At 36.0% G+C, this 16,731-nt stretch overlaps 1 protein-coding gene across 1 annotated transcript in view; it reads left to right on the top strand.

Moving 5' to 3' along the window:
• The first annotated feature begins 480 nt into the window (after positions 1-480).
• Positions 481-16,731, top strand: part of LOC139524354 (uncharacterized) — a 262,486-nt gene continuing 246,235 nt past the window's right edge. The window contains exons 1-3 of the mRNA XM_071319119.1: positions 481-558; positions 2,728-2,786; positions 3,555-3,665. Of these exons, the coding sequence (XP_071175220.1) occupies positions 2,738-2,786; positions 3,555-3,665 (160 nt within the window). The 5' untranslated portion in view covers positions 481-558; positions 2,728-2,737. The remainder of the gene's footprint in view (positions 559-2,727; positions 2,787-3,554; positions 3,666-16,731) is intronic.

Raw genomic sequence — 16,731 nt, 5'->3', positions numbered from 1 at the left:
TTATTTTGATATATCAAATTAATGATTAAGGTAGTCGTTCAATATTGAAAAAAACAAATATAATTATATTATAATTAGAATCTTAAAAACTATATGTCTTTAAAAGTTCTAATCTATGGCATCTTATGAACATGCAGAGATGACTTCTTTTTTTACCAAATTGATATAAGAAGCTGAGGTCTGAATGCCAATGAGACAACTCTCCATATATACTATAGGGCATATCATTAACATGCAGTGGAGGCAAGTCTTTTTTATGTACATACTAACTTTAGATTAATTCCTTCCTGTTGTTTACTAGATATACAAATAAGGGTTCGACCAAAATGGAACAATTGGTAATATTACTGTAAACCGATTAAGCATGTTTACTAATAAAAGTGTCTTCGACATATTATGACAGGCGTTATAAAATAAAAATAAATTGAAGATAAACGAAGAAAATAAATCTAAAATATATATGAATATTGACTTTGATTCTACCATATGTCAATAATCACTACCAGCTGGGATAAACATATCTTTGTGTCGTACACTCTTATTCCGAACACCACAAAGGTAAGTGAAATTTACCTTTTTCTGGTTTATTTTAATTTCTTTAATAAAATATACCTTTTATTTTGCGTTTAATCTCATTTCTAAAGTCCTCATTCAACCTATTAAGTTTTAAAATTTAGATCTAAAAATGTATAAATTATACTAAATGTAATACAAATGCATTTAAATCGTGAAATGAAAACTATAAGTTATTTATAGCTTATCAATTAAAAATAGCTAAATCTTAAAATTGAAGTTTACTCCTAACATAAAAAAAGAGAAAAGTCAGGTATTGTCCTAGCTACATAACAATTGGTGACAAATTCGATACTTTCTGATATTAAACAATTATTGAATGTTTAACAATTCCATTTGCAATTCATACGACACATGTTTAAACATATAACTGATAATCTCAGATAGTTTTTTTGAATCCTATGTACCAGTGAACACATTCCAATCTAATATACAGTCACGTACTTAAACAAAATACTTATGCAACAACATGATTTGTATTATAAGTACAATGCCGTGCCTAACTTCAATTATGTCTGCTTTTGTCAATTTAATCCCAATAAAAAAATGTTGATCTGTATTGTTCACTCCAAAGGCCCATCGATATATGTTCTGCACCTATGAATTAAATGGGTAACAAAAGACGCGACCACATATCAACTTTGAGAGGGCCCAAAACAGTGCAGAGTAAAAATCGTCACATTACAAAGCTATCATCATCCTTTGGTTTTACAACTCCCTCCACTAACTGACACAAACGAATATATATTTTGTTCATTAATTTTAGAAAAATAGTTTTTATATTAATGAGTGCATCTCTTTGATGTATAGCCCTGCTTTTCATTATCATGAATTTGCTACACGTCAATTGTTGGTATACAATACATTAATTTTAGATTGAAAATAGTTTAGCTAGGATAAAATAATGAAAGACATTGGTTGTTGAAATCTGAATATGGTACAGTAAAAATATGGGAACCATTTGATCAATATCCATATAATTATTTAAACATTTGAATTATTTGAAATATAAATAATAGGGGTATATTTTCTTTAAAATATTGACACAAGTTACGATAATATTGTGTTTTCATTCATTTGCAATTAAAGTAATTACATTGTTAAAAGATAAGAAGTTAGCACTATCCTTTAACTCTACTTTTCGCTATATAGATGATGTTCTCTCACTAAATAATTCAAAATTTGGTGACTATGTGGAACGCATCTATCCAATCGAGCTAGAGATAAAGGATACTACAGATACAGTTAAGTCGGCCTCATATCTTGACTTACATCTAGAAATTGACAATGAGGGTCGGTTGAAAACAAAATCCGGTAAATAGTCTAATTCGGTAGGTCCCATTCATGAAAGGGAGGGGGATTGTAGTTACGACGTAAGGAACATATCCGATATCATTTGTGAAACGGTAATTCCATAACGGTCAACCAACTCGTGATGACGTCCGTAAAATTTACGAAGGGATAATTTTAACTTCACCACTTGGAACTCTTGGTTTAATAGCTTCCTTGTGAGCAGCAACCCTTTATCAAGAAAATCATGATAGGAAATGAAAGCACGGGAATATCGTATCAATTGGGAGATATGTACCCCGTATGCAGGTGCTGGTGGAATGTTGCTACTTAGAAATGGAAAGTTCACAATAGGAAAGCTGAAATCATCTCTTTTGTCGTAAATTTTTGTTTTCAACCGACCCTCATTGTTAATTTCTAGATGTAAGTCAAGATATGAGGCCGACTTAACTGTATCTGTAGTATCCTTTATCTCTAGTTCGATGGAATAGATGCGTTCCACATAGTCACCAAATTTTGAATTATTTAGTGAAAGAACGTCATCTATATAGCGGAAAGTAGAGTTAAAGGATATTGCTAACTTCTTGTCTTTAGTTGACTGTAACATGGCTATTAGTTGACTGTATTATGGCTATAATTAAGTGTTACTTGATATAGCGAGTTGTCCGTTTATAAATGAAGACGTTATCAAGAACCTGAGCTTTTAGCCCCATCATTTAAAGAAGACCACAAACACTGCTTGGCTTGTATCCTTAGGTCGGAAGCTTGAAATTTATATAACCTGTTTAATTTTTTTGGCAATGGATATAAAATTATATAATGATATCGTTATATGCTATGCATTTAGCAATCTTTACTTTTCAGACTAAAAGTCATGATTGCAGGTTTAATATTGCTTATTTTCGTGAGCAGTGTTAACACTCGTAAGTTGTCTTTTTTATTTTATGATGTAGACTTTATTTTGTTAAAAGGTATAAAATAGTTTTTAATTATTAAATTGATTATCATGTAACTTTAACTGATTTTGAATAACATTTGCATTAATCATTCGCAAAAAACTACATAAACAGTTTGTTTTTTTAATTGATATGTCCTGGTTCTTAAATAATAAAATCAAATGAAAAAAACTTGTGATTTATTTCAATGTCAAGACCAGTTAAATTAAGTTTGTTTGTCTCCTATGACGTGCACCTTACACATGTAGTTTGTAAGCGATTTTTTGAATGGTAAATGAACTGTTTATTATTTTACTATGTAATAATGTAAACTATTATTTCGAATAATCCAAGTAAAGTTAAATATATGATGATTTAACTTTTTCATTATGGTAGTTGCATAATCAATGTGTATTACCTGCTCTCTATTATATTATTTGTAATTTAGGTTTACATATATAATACAAATGTACTTTAACGACGAATTTGAAATAGGCATATAATTTTTGTCCATTCTTTCTTTTTTATGAAATAATGTATTTAAGATATTACCTTCTCATAGTACATTTCTGCTGACAGTAAACGTATTGTAACAATTGAAAGTTTTTGTCTACACTATGTGTGGGTGAATGTTCTTCGATTAAAAATTATCCGCTATTTTATATTAGTACTTCACTGTTTAATATTAAGTATTTACAAATAATTCATTTGATAAAACTCGACAGCCAAGTGGAACATTTTCTTCATTTCACTTAGAGTCATGTACGTACGATGAATTGGCATTGGACGATGGTGGTAGACATACGGACAGATCAGCATGTAAAGAAATCACATGTTCAGGCGGGGAAACGTCGGAAAAATTCATAGGTTTGTTTTTATATATTTTTATGTTTTGGCACTGGAATCATGTTTTGATAAATAATAGAATAGATGTTACAATATGTTTAATAAAAAGTACATGTTTGAATACAATTGCAAAAAGAAGAAGTCTAAGATTGTATCTACTTAGGTCCTTAGAGCTTTTAATTATCAAAATCCAATTCACTTCGCCTATCGGTTAGGTAGTATCACAATAACTTTGAACCCGGCGTAGATTGCTGATAAAATTGATATTTGTAATTTTGTAATTAAGTAAGATGTTTCTAGAGGCACTTAAAAAACTCATCAATTTGACGTAGTTTGTAACATGGCTTAGGACACTTATATAATTTTGGTATCCAAAAAACTGAAGGAAAATCCTAAGGAACACAGAACAGACCTATGCTAATAACATATTATTCGCTGTTGGTTCCAATTAGGAAATTATTTCTTGTATGTGTAATGTTAAGTTAAGTACGATTCTAGAGATGTATAAAAAAAATACCTTCAGTTTGTATTTTTTCTGATGTGATTTCAACAAATAATGTTTTCCTCCGAAAAAAGTCTTTCACATTTGCTTGTCACCTACCCAAACTTTGAAATATCGTTTGGTCGACAACGAATGGCATTCGTTCGATTATTCATAGCATAGTAAATGATGTCTATGCACAGACAAATAAATGTATCTAGCTGAAGCTACTGATTAGGGTCAAACGAATGTTTATAGATTATATTACCTTCATAATATATGGAACTGTTATTTCTATTTGCAAATCATAAACATTCCAAAACTTCCCTTGTACTGTTCGCAACTTTCAAAAATGTCTCATTTTAATAGTTTAGAACAGATAGTATGTATTGAGTTACAGTGTAGATCCTGTCATAATTAAACAAGGATTCCAATCGCTGGAACTCCCCTTCCTTGGATCCGCTACTGTGTTATGAGAAATATTTCACGGCAATTGATTACAAGTAGTATTTGTACATGTATTATTGATACGCTGGTATATGTCAAGGAGAAAGCAATATGACCATATCAATAATAAAAAGAAAATGATATACGTAAGGAAGCGTGCAGTTTTATACAAAAAAAGTTCTTTGTTGTATTTCGTAGTATTCGTGTAGCTAAATCTTTAGCTTTTTATGCTGTGTTTGTCTTTTAAGTAGCTTTTTATATTTTTAAATGACGTTGTCCGTTTGTCTCTGTCTTTTGAGTTTGAACATATTTAATATCGTCCGCCTTTCCTTCATAATCGTCATTCACGATATTTGCCTTATGCTGAAAATTAAGTGCGCTCATTCATTGATCATAAGGAAGCGTATATCAGGTTCGAATACTGCATTTAGATATACTTTACATACTTTACTCAAAGGGTTTCATTGATAACGTATAACTGTATGGTGAGCTCTCGACTTTTCCCGTTTAGGCAGTAAAAATCCTTGCTAACTAACAGTTGAACATTGGTGGGTTGTGTGGGATGAATACGTTCGTAGCTCATCTGTCAAATTTGAGACATTGTATCCAGTATCTTGTTTAAAACGAGTGTGACACATTATGTATGTCAGATAAATGTTCCAGCGACTATCCAAGGAGTCAAAATATAGCATGTTGCAATACAATTTCTAACTCGGACTTTGCTGTGTCATTCTAACCGTTTGTCTTTTATCCTAGTCATTCTATCTTATCATTTATTTGTAATAAGTTCTCGACCTCAATATGTATTTAATAAATGTCATTCAGAGATTCATCTTCTTAATAAAAGACACTCATAGTCACATATTTCGTTATTGTGTACACACAGAATAACATTATGGTGCAGAAATCTAACTACGGGCTAACTGACTTTAAATTCTTTCAACATGAACTGCAATAAATACACTAGTGTGGATATAGCCGTCGATAGCAACCGGCGTTAATATTCATGAGGCCAGCCTTCAATAATATTCATGAGCCGGCAATAATATTCATGAGATGACTTGCGTTCGAAGAAGTGTTGTTAGAAACTATGAACGATAACTATGATTAAATAACGTTCCTATTTATATGTGATATTACTTCAAACAGGCATGTCAATGGGTGTCTTCTTCGAGGTCCGCGTTTACTAAATTAACTTGTGGTCTTCTTCAAGGACTTCTAGGTCTGCGTCTTTAAATAACATTGTAAATGTAATAAAAACAATGCAAATGCTTCCATAAATATAAAACAAAGTAATGGTCTTTTAACATTCTGTGATAAGAGAAATAATGTAAACTGAAGCAATAACAAATTGAAATATATAGAAATTTAATGGGACATTACAACAAACAAATAAAGTAAAGAACAGTTCTTATTAAAATTTTGTGATTATTGAATTAATGTAAAACATAAAATAAAAACAACAGAAAAATAAAAACTGTCAAGTACTATTTCAATGACATATAATTCTTCAAAATTACGGAAACCAATCTCAGTCATTAATCTTAACATTAACAATTTATATCATTGCCTTTAAAATGGTCCATAGCACTTATGCCCTAAACCCGTACGAGTTAGTCAGGAAAGGATAACGGGGGGGGGGGGGGTACCCTGGTATATCACAAATTCGAAAATGAACTATTGCCGGCTGGCCAAACGAAGAGATTCTCCACGTGGGCAATAATACCAGAGGAAGAGGTACTTATTGCCTTTAAAATGGCTCTTAGCACTTGTACCCTAGACCCGTACGAGTTTGTCAGTAGAGGGTTAAAAGGGGGGATATGGTATTCCGGTTTACAACGAATTCGAATTGAACTATTTCCGGCTGGCCAAACTAAGAGATTCTCCACATCAACCATCATACGAGAGGTAGAGGTTGGTATTGCCTATAAAATGGCTCATAGCACTTATGCCCTAGACCCGTACGAGTTAGTCAGGAAAGGATAAGGGGGGTACCCTGGTATATCACAAATTCTAAAATGAACTATTGCCGGCTGGCCAAACGAAGAGATTCTCCACGTGGGCAATGATACCAGAGGAAGATGTACTTATTGCCTTTAAAATGGCCCATATCACTTGTACCCTAGACCCGTACGAGTTTGTCAGTAGAAGGTTAAAAGGGGGGATATGGTATTCCGGTTTACAACGAATTCGAACTGAACTATTGCCGGCTGGCCAAACTAAGAGATTCTCCACATCGACCATCATACCAGAGGTAGAGGTTGGTATTGCCTATAAAATGGCTCAGAACACTTATGCCCTAGACCCGTACGAGTTAGTCTGGAAAGAATAAGGCGAGTACCCTGGTATATCACAAATTCTAAAATGAACTATTGCCGGCTGGCCAAACGAAGAGATTCTCCACGTGGGCAATGATACCAGAGGAAGAGGTACTTATTGCCTTTAAAATGGCCCATAGCACTTGTACCCTAGACCCGTACGAGTTTGTCAGTAGAGGGTTAAAAGGGGGGATATGGTATTCCGTTTTACAACGAATTCGAACTGAACTATTGCCGGCTGGCCAAACTAAGAGATTCTCCACATCAACCATCATACCAGAGGTAGAGGTTGGTATTGCCTATAAAATGGCTCATAGCACTTATGCCCTAGACCCGTACGAGTTAGTCAGGAAAGGATAAGGGGGTACCCTGGTTTATCACAAATTCGAAAATGAACTATTGCCGGCTGGCCAAACGAAGAAATTCTCCACGTGGGCAATGATACCAGAGGAAGAGGTACTTATTGCCTTTATTGCCCATAGCACTGGTACCCTAGACCAGTACGAGTTTGTCAGTAGAGGGTTAAAAGGGGGGATATGGTATTCCGGTTTACAACGAATTCGAACTGAACTATTGTCGGGTGGCCAAAATAAGAGATTCACCACATCGACCATCATACCAGAGGTAGAGGTTGGTATGGCCTATAAAATGGCCCATAGCACTTATGCCCTTGACCCGTACGAGTTAGTCTTGAAAGGATAAGGGGGGTACCCTGGTATATCACAAATTTGAAAATGAACTATTGCCGGCTGGCCAAATGAAGAGATTCTCCACGTGGGCAATGATACCAGAGGAAGAGGTACTTATTGCCTTAAAAATGGCTCTTAGCACTTGTACCCTAGACCCGTACGAGTTTGTCAGTAGAGGGTTAAAAGGGGGGATATGGTATTCCGGTTTACAACGAATTCGATCTGAACTATTGCCGGCTGGCCAAACTAAGATATTCTCCACATCGACCATCATACCAGAGGTAGAGGTTGGTATTGCCTATAAAATGGCCCAGAGCACTTATGCCCTAGATCCGTACGAGTAAGTCTGGAAAGGATAAGGGGGTACCCTGGTATATCACAAATTCTAAAATGAACTATTGCCGGCTGGCCAAACGAAGAGATTCTCCACGTGGGCAATGATACCAGAGGAAGAGGTACTTATTGCCTTTAAAATGGTCCATAGCACTTGCACCCTAGACCGGGACGAGTTTGTCAGTAGAGGGTTAGAAGGGGGGATATGGTATTCCGGTTTACAACGAATTCGAACTGAACTATTGCCGGCTGGCCAAACTAAGAGATTCTCCACATCAACCATCATACCAGAGGTAGAGGTTGGTATTGCCTATAAAATGGCTCATAGCACTTATGCCCTAGACCCGTACGAGTTAGTCAGGAAAGGATAAGGGGGGTACCCTGGTATATCACAAATTCGAAAATGAACTATTGCCGACTGGCCAAAAGAAGAGATTCTCCAAGTGGGCAATGATACCAGAGGAAGAGGTACTTATTGCCTTTAAAATGGCTTAAAGCACTTGTACCCTAGACCCGTACGAGTTTGTCAGTAGAAGGCTAAAAGGGGGGATATGGTATTCCGGTTTACAACGCATTCGAACTGAACTATTGCCGGCTGGCCAAACTAAGAGATTCTCCACATCGACCATCATACCAGAGGTAGAGGTTGGTATTGCCTATAAAATGTCCCAGAGCACTTATGCCCTAGACCCGTACGAATTAGTCTGGAAAGAATAAGGGGGGTACCCTGGTATATCACAAATTCTAAAATGAACTATTGCCGGCTGGCCAAACGAAGAGATTCTCCACGTGGACAATGATACCAGAGGAAGAGGTACTTATTGCCTTTCAAACGGCCTATAGCACTTGTACCCTAGACACGTACCAGTTTGTCAGTAGAGGGTTAAAAGGGGGGATATGGTATTCCGGTTTACAACGAATTCGAACTGAACTATTGCCGGCTGGCCAAACTAAGAGATTCTCAACATCAACCATCATACCAGAGGTAGAGGTTGGTATTGCCTATAAAATGGCCGATAGCACTTATGCCCTAGACCCGTACGAGTTAGTCAGGAAAGGATAAGGGGGGTACCCTGGTATATCACAAATTCGAAAATGAACTATTGCCGGCTGGCCAAACGAAGAGATTCTCCACGTGGGCAATGATACCAGAGGAAGAGGTACTTATTGCCTTTAAAACGGCCTATAGCACTTGTACCCTAGACCCGTACGAGTTTGTCAGTAGAGGGTTAAAAGGGGGGATATGGTATTCCGGTTTACAACGAATTCGAACTGAACTATTGCCGGCTGGCCAAACTAAGAGATTCTCCACATCGTCCATGATACCAGAGGTAGAGGTTGGTATGGCCTATAAAATGGCCCAGAGCACTTATGCCCTAGACCCGTACGAGTTAGTCTTGAAAGGATAAGGGGGTACCCTGGTATATGGGTCAGGATCCCTAATAGACCTTGTTGACTTTAAAATGACCCATAGCACTTATACTCTAGACCCGTATGAGTAAGTAAGTAGAGGGTTCAAAGTGGGGATATGGGATACCGGTTTACAACAAATTCGAACTGAACTATTGCCGGCTGGCCAAGCTAAGAGATTCTCCACATCGACAATTATACCAGAGGTAGAAGTTGATATTGACTCTAAAATGACCCATAACACTTATGCCCTAGACCCGTACGAGTCAGTCAGCAAAGGGAAAGGGGTTTATTGAACTGTTGCCGACTAGCAAAACTAAAAGATTCTCCACTAGGGCCACGATAACAGGGACAAAGGTAGTTATTAGCTTTAAAATGGATAAAAGCACTGATGCCTTAGACCCGTAAGATTTTTCAGAAGAGGGTTAAAAATGGAAATTAACTATTGCTGACTGGCCATACTAAGAGATTCTCCACGTTAGCCATTATTGGTTAACCTATCGCGGAAGCATAACGTCCGATTTATTGTACTTGTCCATTGTCGACGTCGTACTGTCAGTGACTTCGCCTTGGAATACGAATATGTATATTTAATGTACTGGCTGAACAGTTGTTGTAGTACATATTGCCTTAACTATCATCTTTATTTATGATACCGTGACCCGGATCTCGAAAAAATGAAATCAGTCAGATCGGAGAACAGAAGACAGAAGCGCTGTTACCAGACTATTCCGAAATAGAATTACCGGAGAAATAATGTCTCGGAAATACGTTGTGTGTCGCTTTCTCAAAGTCGCTTGCTACAGTAATCCTTAGAGTTTTCCGAAACGTGTTTATCCCAATTCAATCCACTTTTCCATAGATCCTGTATGAGCTTCTTTGTTCGTATTTGTGACCGGGCTAAGTATTCTAAGTGGATCGTATTTTTTCGAAGAATTTTCAAAATCTCACTTTTTGTTACAATGTCTAGTATTGGAATATCACATTTAGTCCGGCGGCCACAAGTATATTTCAGACGAGTTGTGCACATCCTGATATAAGCATGAACATTGGCATAGACCTTCCTGAAATATTACTCTTTTATTTCAGATAAGAAGGCATTTGAAAAAAATGTCTCACTGCCGGTTAAATAAAAAATGGCGGACATCATACTTTAATCGGCCCAATATAGAAGGCTAGTACTGTGGATTCATTTATTTTCGTGGGTACCAATTTTCGTGGATTCAGGGAAACTTACATATTCGTGGATATTCGTGAACATCAAATTTCGTGGTTTGACTGTACCAACGAAATCCACGAAAAATTGGTATCCCACGAATAATAATGAATCCACAGTATGTGAAAAGGATTTATCAGCATGCTGCTATAATAATATTTGGTACAAACCTTTGTTATGTAATACTTTTGGATATATTATATAGATAAAATGTCTCTAAAAACCCTACTTTCGGTAGAATCCAATATGGTGGACATTGACTAAAATAAGATTATTTTTTAGGGAGGGGGATTGAAATGTGTTTTAACGTATTGTTACTATCATTAAATTATACAGGAACATTTCTTTGATGCTTCCAAGGAATACAATGTATAAGATATATGTCTTAAAAATCCTTTCTTCCGGTAATATTCAAAATGGAGGACATAAATATGTCATTTTTTTATTTTGATATTTATCTTTTTTTCAAAATGTGAAGAAAGTGGGTTTTTTTTGTGGTGGTCATCAACTTTAGGCTTTAATTTATCCTCTAAACCACTTATCATATTCTGTAGTTAATATTTAAATACAAAGTTAACACTTCCGGTAAAAAAAAAAAACCAATATGGCGTAAATGTCAAAGATGAGTCCTCACTCCATATGTTCGATGTAGAGCTTTGGATAGATTGATTTAATCAAAATAAAATCACTTTTTAAACCTTTTAAAAATTACCACTATTTGGCAAAAAAACCTTGTAAATTCCCAGTTACCACCACATGCACACGACGCAGGGCACGAGAGACTTGATTTTCCTCATAAAAACAACCGCGACAACCTTTCTTACATCCACAATGTGCAAGCTTCTGACAATATGATGAGCCCTCAGAAAGAGTTTTTTAAAAGTGATCCTCTTTGTCCCGTCGTCATCCATTAGCGCCTGGACTTGGTAGCATACGAGCCAATTTCAGGCTCGTCCCCTAAACACGTGTCTTAGTATATTGTACATTTTGCATGCTGGAAAAGACTAGACTAAGATGATTACCTCAATTAACCTACCCTTTTCCGTAAATAGATATTTCTTGCTTTGTTAACCATGCTAACCCCATATGATTATTTTTTGCTATCTTACAGTAAACACCGGTGATTTAGGCGGATCAATTATCATTCTTTAAGTTAAAGTCACATCTTCAAATGCTACCAATGTCTCCCAAACAGTCTTTTTCCCCCTTTTCAAGAAAACAGAGAACCGTATCACAACCGGAAAATGGATCACAATATTTGTGTGTGATCCCGAATAGCGAGTGCATTTGGAAGGTCATTTATATATATTTATCCAAAGCTTTTCCTCCTCTTAAACACAATCCATAGTTCGTCTACCCCTATGTCACGGAATAGCGAAACAGTAATGACAGCATCATCAGTAACGACTGTTCGAATAATGACTTGTTTAATTTCGTGTTTCACTGCATCAGACACATGCACCATGATTCTAGTGTCAGCCTTTTAATACATATGTATTAATATGGTGTTTAACTTGAAACGCATCACGGCGGTAAAGATAGAATATCCTGAACATGTGTTGCTACAACTGTCATATGCATCCAAGACTTTATCATAATAGTTTCATGCTTTTTAAGATAAGGGCATAATACCCTATCAGCATACTCGTTATGAAACAACTTGAAACTGTAACAGTGGATGAATGCATATATAGACAATACCGGTAGTTTGAATGCTGCCACAAGAAAAAAGAAATACACTTAGGGGTAAGAGAATACAAAGACGAATCCAGAGTCGAAACAAATCTCAAAATTGGTAAAGTTTTCTGAGAGATGACGACATTAAGAAAGAACTTTTTAGTTTTTATTCACAGGCGCTTGCTCAATAGATTTTGAGGAAGAGTTAGTTGTAGCAACAAATGCTCAGGATGTTTTGTGTTATTCACCACATGATGGTGTTTCAAGTTTAGCCCCATGTTAAAATGAATAGGCTTATACTATAGAATCAATATACAAAAAAAACATGTGTCTGATGCAGTGATTCACAGACTTAACTGACTCATGACTTGAACAGTCGATACTGATGCTGCTGTCATTGCTGTGTCATTATTCCGTGACATGGGGGCAGATGAACTTTGGCTCGTATTTGGAAGTGGAAAAAGCCTTAGATATAATGACCTTTCAAGTGCACGTTTACTTGAAAGGGAACTTCGTTGTTGACATGGATGGCGTTTGAAGATGTGACTTAATGATTTAGAATGATGATTGATCAGCCAACATCACCAGATATGGATTTGATAATGCCATTGATAAAACGATACGTGGTTTTGTAGTAAGATCGAACAAACTCATCAGATGGGGTTTACGAAGCAAGAAAACATGTTTTTGAAAGTGGAAAGACTTATTGATGATATTTGAACGACTCGGTCTAATGTTTTTCATCATGTAAAACGTGCAATATACCATGGCGGGTGTGGATGAGTAACAAGCTTGAGATTTGGTTTCTATGCTTACTATTCCAGACGCTTATAATGGCGGGGGAAATATGAAACATTGGAACCCCTTTGGACAACTCTTTGTGAGGCCTCTTCACCTTATCAGGAGCTTGTACATTATTGATGTAAAAACCAATACCGCCGCTGTCTTAGTAAATGAGGAAAATCAGCTTTCCGATTGTGAATATTTGCGGCCATAAATGATCTGTACTTTTAAAGATGTTTTAGTACTACAGTAATTTTATCTTATTTTCATCAATCTATCCAAATAAAAGCTCTATTTCGAAGATATGAACTGAGGACTCATCTTTGAAATTTACTCCAAATTGGTTTTATATACCGGAAGTGTTAGCTTTGTATTTAATCATTATCTATAGAATACAATAGGTGGTTTAGAAGATAACTTAAAGCCAAAACCAAATGGTAACTGACCAGCACAAAAAAAAACCAGTTTCTTTACATTTTGAAATAAATTGAATATTAAAGTAAAATAATGATGTTTCGTGTCCGCCAGTTTGACTATAACCGGAAGTAATGCTTTTAAAGACATATGTCTTATGTATTGTATCCATTAGCAGCATCAAAGAAAGGTTCCTGAAAAATTTAATGATAGTAGCAATACCCTCCTTTAAAAATAAGCTTATTTTAGTACAATGTCCGCCATGTCGGATTTTACCGAAAGTAGGGTTTTAAAAGACATCTAATCTATATAAAATATCCAAAAGTAGTACATAACAAAGGTTTGTTCCAAATATTATTATATCAGCATGATAAAAACCGCTTTTCACACACTTACACTAGCCTCTGATATTTGGATGATTTAAGTATGATGTCGGCCATTTAAGATTTTTACCGGATGTGAGACATTTTTTTCAAATGCCTCCTTATCTTGAATAAAAGAGTAACAGCTGAGCTGAGTCTATGCCAAATTTTATTCCTGTAGCATGATTTGCACAATTTTTCACAAAGCGGCCGTATAAATTTCTGGTTCACCAGATCATCGAATCAGCTATTCCATAACATACCAAGTACTTTTGTGTTTTGTCCGCATATAGTAGTACTTTTTCCGTTTTAGCTAGCTTACGTATATCCATACGGTTTGACGTCCAGGATCGTAGATAGAATCCAGTTTCCTCCATCATTGATCTCCCTTCCTTATAGTCAGCCCACCCTCGTTCTGTAAACTTAACAGAATGTTGTCCACAAACAAATCAGTCATTCAAACTTTGCGAATTATGCGATGTCGACAAATGCAGTCGTTAACAATTTTGATAGGCATAGTGCTTGATTCCTTCTGTACAGGATGATAAGGAATGTAGTGATACTTTTCTTAAGTTCATCTGTTTCATCTACCTTCTCTATGAATCCTCTTCGTTCCTGTTCTTGTATAATGTTCCCGTACTTTTTTAACATATCTGAGTTTTGAGTAAGTCTTTGAAGGACGTTTTCTGTCCTTCTGTTCGTGACTGCTTAATTTATAGGCAATTCATCACGTTTTCAAGGTAACATAGCGGAATATTTGTTTTCTCAGAACTCAATTGATCTGTCCTGATAGACTTAAATATATGCATTGTCGTCTTCGTCTACCTCCCTACTATTTATTCCTATTGAATCTAACTTCCAAAATCTCTCCAGATTGAATTCTTTAACTTTGTGTGAGACTAGAACATTACACATACTAGTCTTCGACGTGTTTGTTTTCTTACCGTATGTAAGTACCGAAAGCATTTATCCGATATTGGATTTCACGGCGGTCGGATCGTTTACACGGACTATATAATCTTTAACAATGTCCCCGTAGTGATATGCGCCTATATAGCTACCAGCAACGATATCTCGAATGAATCGTGCTTTGTCAACGTGTGCGCTATCTTTAAACCACGCAAGTAACCGTTCTGTGTATCAATATTACGTATGTGATTCTGTATAGGCATGCCGATCATCTGTACTATCAGTACTTTGATTGACAATACGTGTCCTACATCGGTTTTCAGATAGATTGTTGACTTTTCTATGTGTCTCACGTTTTTCTCTGCACCTCCAAATGCCGATTAATATATTATTTATGTTCCCGCTATCTGTAAATTTAGTTAAGTTTTGCGTTTCAAAAGATGTTTGCCCTCCTTCGTCAAAAAGAATATCCGTATCGATAAAGAACTGATTTGAGCCTACTTGTGCCACGGCAGTTTTCAAAAGTACATTCGATTGCAATTCCGTTGAGAATACAAAATAGTAGTATTATGTTCCGTATCATCAATGTCATTCACGAGTTGAACGTTGGGCGAATTCGAAGATAGTGGGTTTAACGTGCATTACATTAGTTTGTGTGGTGTTTCTCATTACAATGTGCGTTTAGATTTACATTCGTTTAGTCTGTGTATACCAAGGTAGTTAAAGATAACAAATTTGTTCATACGGCATTATGTGTCGGCTGTTTTACTGCAATGAGTTGGTGGATGTATTTCGTGACATTAAACGCTAGGTCTAGTCTCAATATTCTTGTAAGATTTAGATTTCACCAATTTCGGATGTCGACTCTTTTGTCCTGTGTCCGGTATAACGATATCGTCTAATATGCTTTCAGGGAGGTCCGTTATACCAACGTTTTTGTTCTATGTCCTCGCGCGAGATATTTTCTGACTTCAACGGGTAATTTGTTGACAATAATGGGAAGAAGTAGTGTGCCGTATGTTTCATGTGTCTTACCCAAAGTTTCTAGACCTTGACGCTACCTCAAATTTGATTGTAAAAAACTTCGTAAGCTTGTTTACTAATTTATAGGCGTAGGGATTTCTAAATTTAGTGCTTCGTGTTCTACTTCATGAGCTTTCAAGCAGTTACACTTTTGTATATTTGTAAGTAACTAGTTAAGATGTACGGACGACTCACATGAGTCCCAGAAGGTTTACCATTCTGAAATCGTGCCTTCGAAAGTTGGAAGCGTAAGTTTTGGTACGTTACTCTGATTAAAAGTTGCAGGAAATGTACTTTATTGCGTGTTGATTGTGAGAATGGCTTGGGCAAACTGGTTTTCAAACGACAGTGCGTTGTGTAGGTTTGCTATGTTTTGCGTTGAAACAAACGGTATAGTTTTTGGATTTAAAGTGTGCGTTCTAGTACTTTAGTATTTGATTCAATGTGACGGGACTGTAGGATTTTGGACATTTGTATGAACTTACGTACGTGTCAAACCAAGGTTATCATATTAACCGAAAATTCATCTGAATGAAATAATCTAATTTACCACATCTTCCGGTTCCGTTAACTTTAGAATTTGTTCATTCAAGTCCTAAAACAATGTTTGTGTTTGCACAAGTTTTCCTAGTGTTGTAATGACTTCTACTTGATCGAATTTTGTATTCTCCTTTGTTTCATCTAATCTTCGGTATACCTTGAACAACACGTATTTTGCGACTGACTATCTGAACAACGGAACCGAAATTACGTTTACTTAGTGATTGCGAAAAGCAGATTAGCGCAAGTGAAAACCCTTACATAACCGCAACTAGAACTTATGGCCGCAGTTATTGGAACTAGACTAGCTTTTCATGTAAAATCGACCTTCTAATGTAAAAACGTGGCTTTCTGGTCGGATAGCTGTATAGTATTGCACTGGTTAAATCATCGAAACTGTTTAAACGATTTATTGTGAATCAAGCGCGAGGAATAACAAAATCTACAAAATCAACATTAATGGAGATATTGCCCAAAAGAATGCA

Source organism: Mytilus edulis, chromosome 5, assembly GCF_963676685.1.
Source record: "Mytilus edulis chromosome 5, xbMytEdul2.2, whole genome shotgun sequence".
Taxonomy (NCBI): Eukaryota; Metazoa; Mollusca; class Bivalvia; order Mytilida; family Mytilidae; genus Mytilus; species Mytilus edulis.
This window is presented reverse-complemented; position numbering and strand designations above follow the sequence as displayed.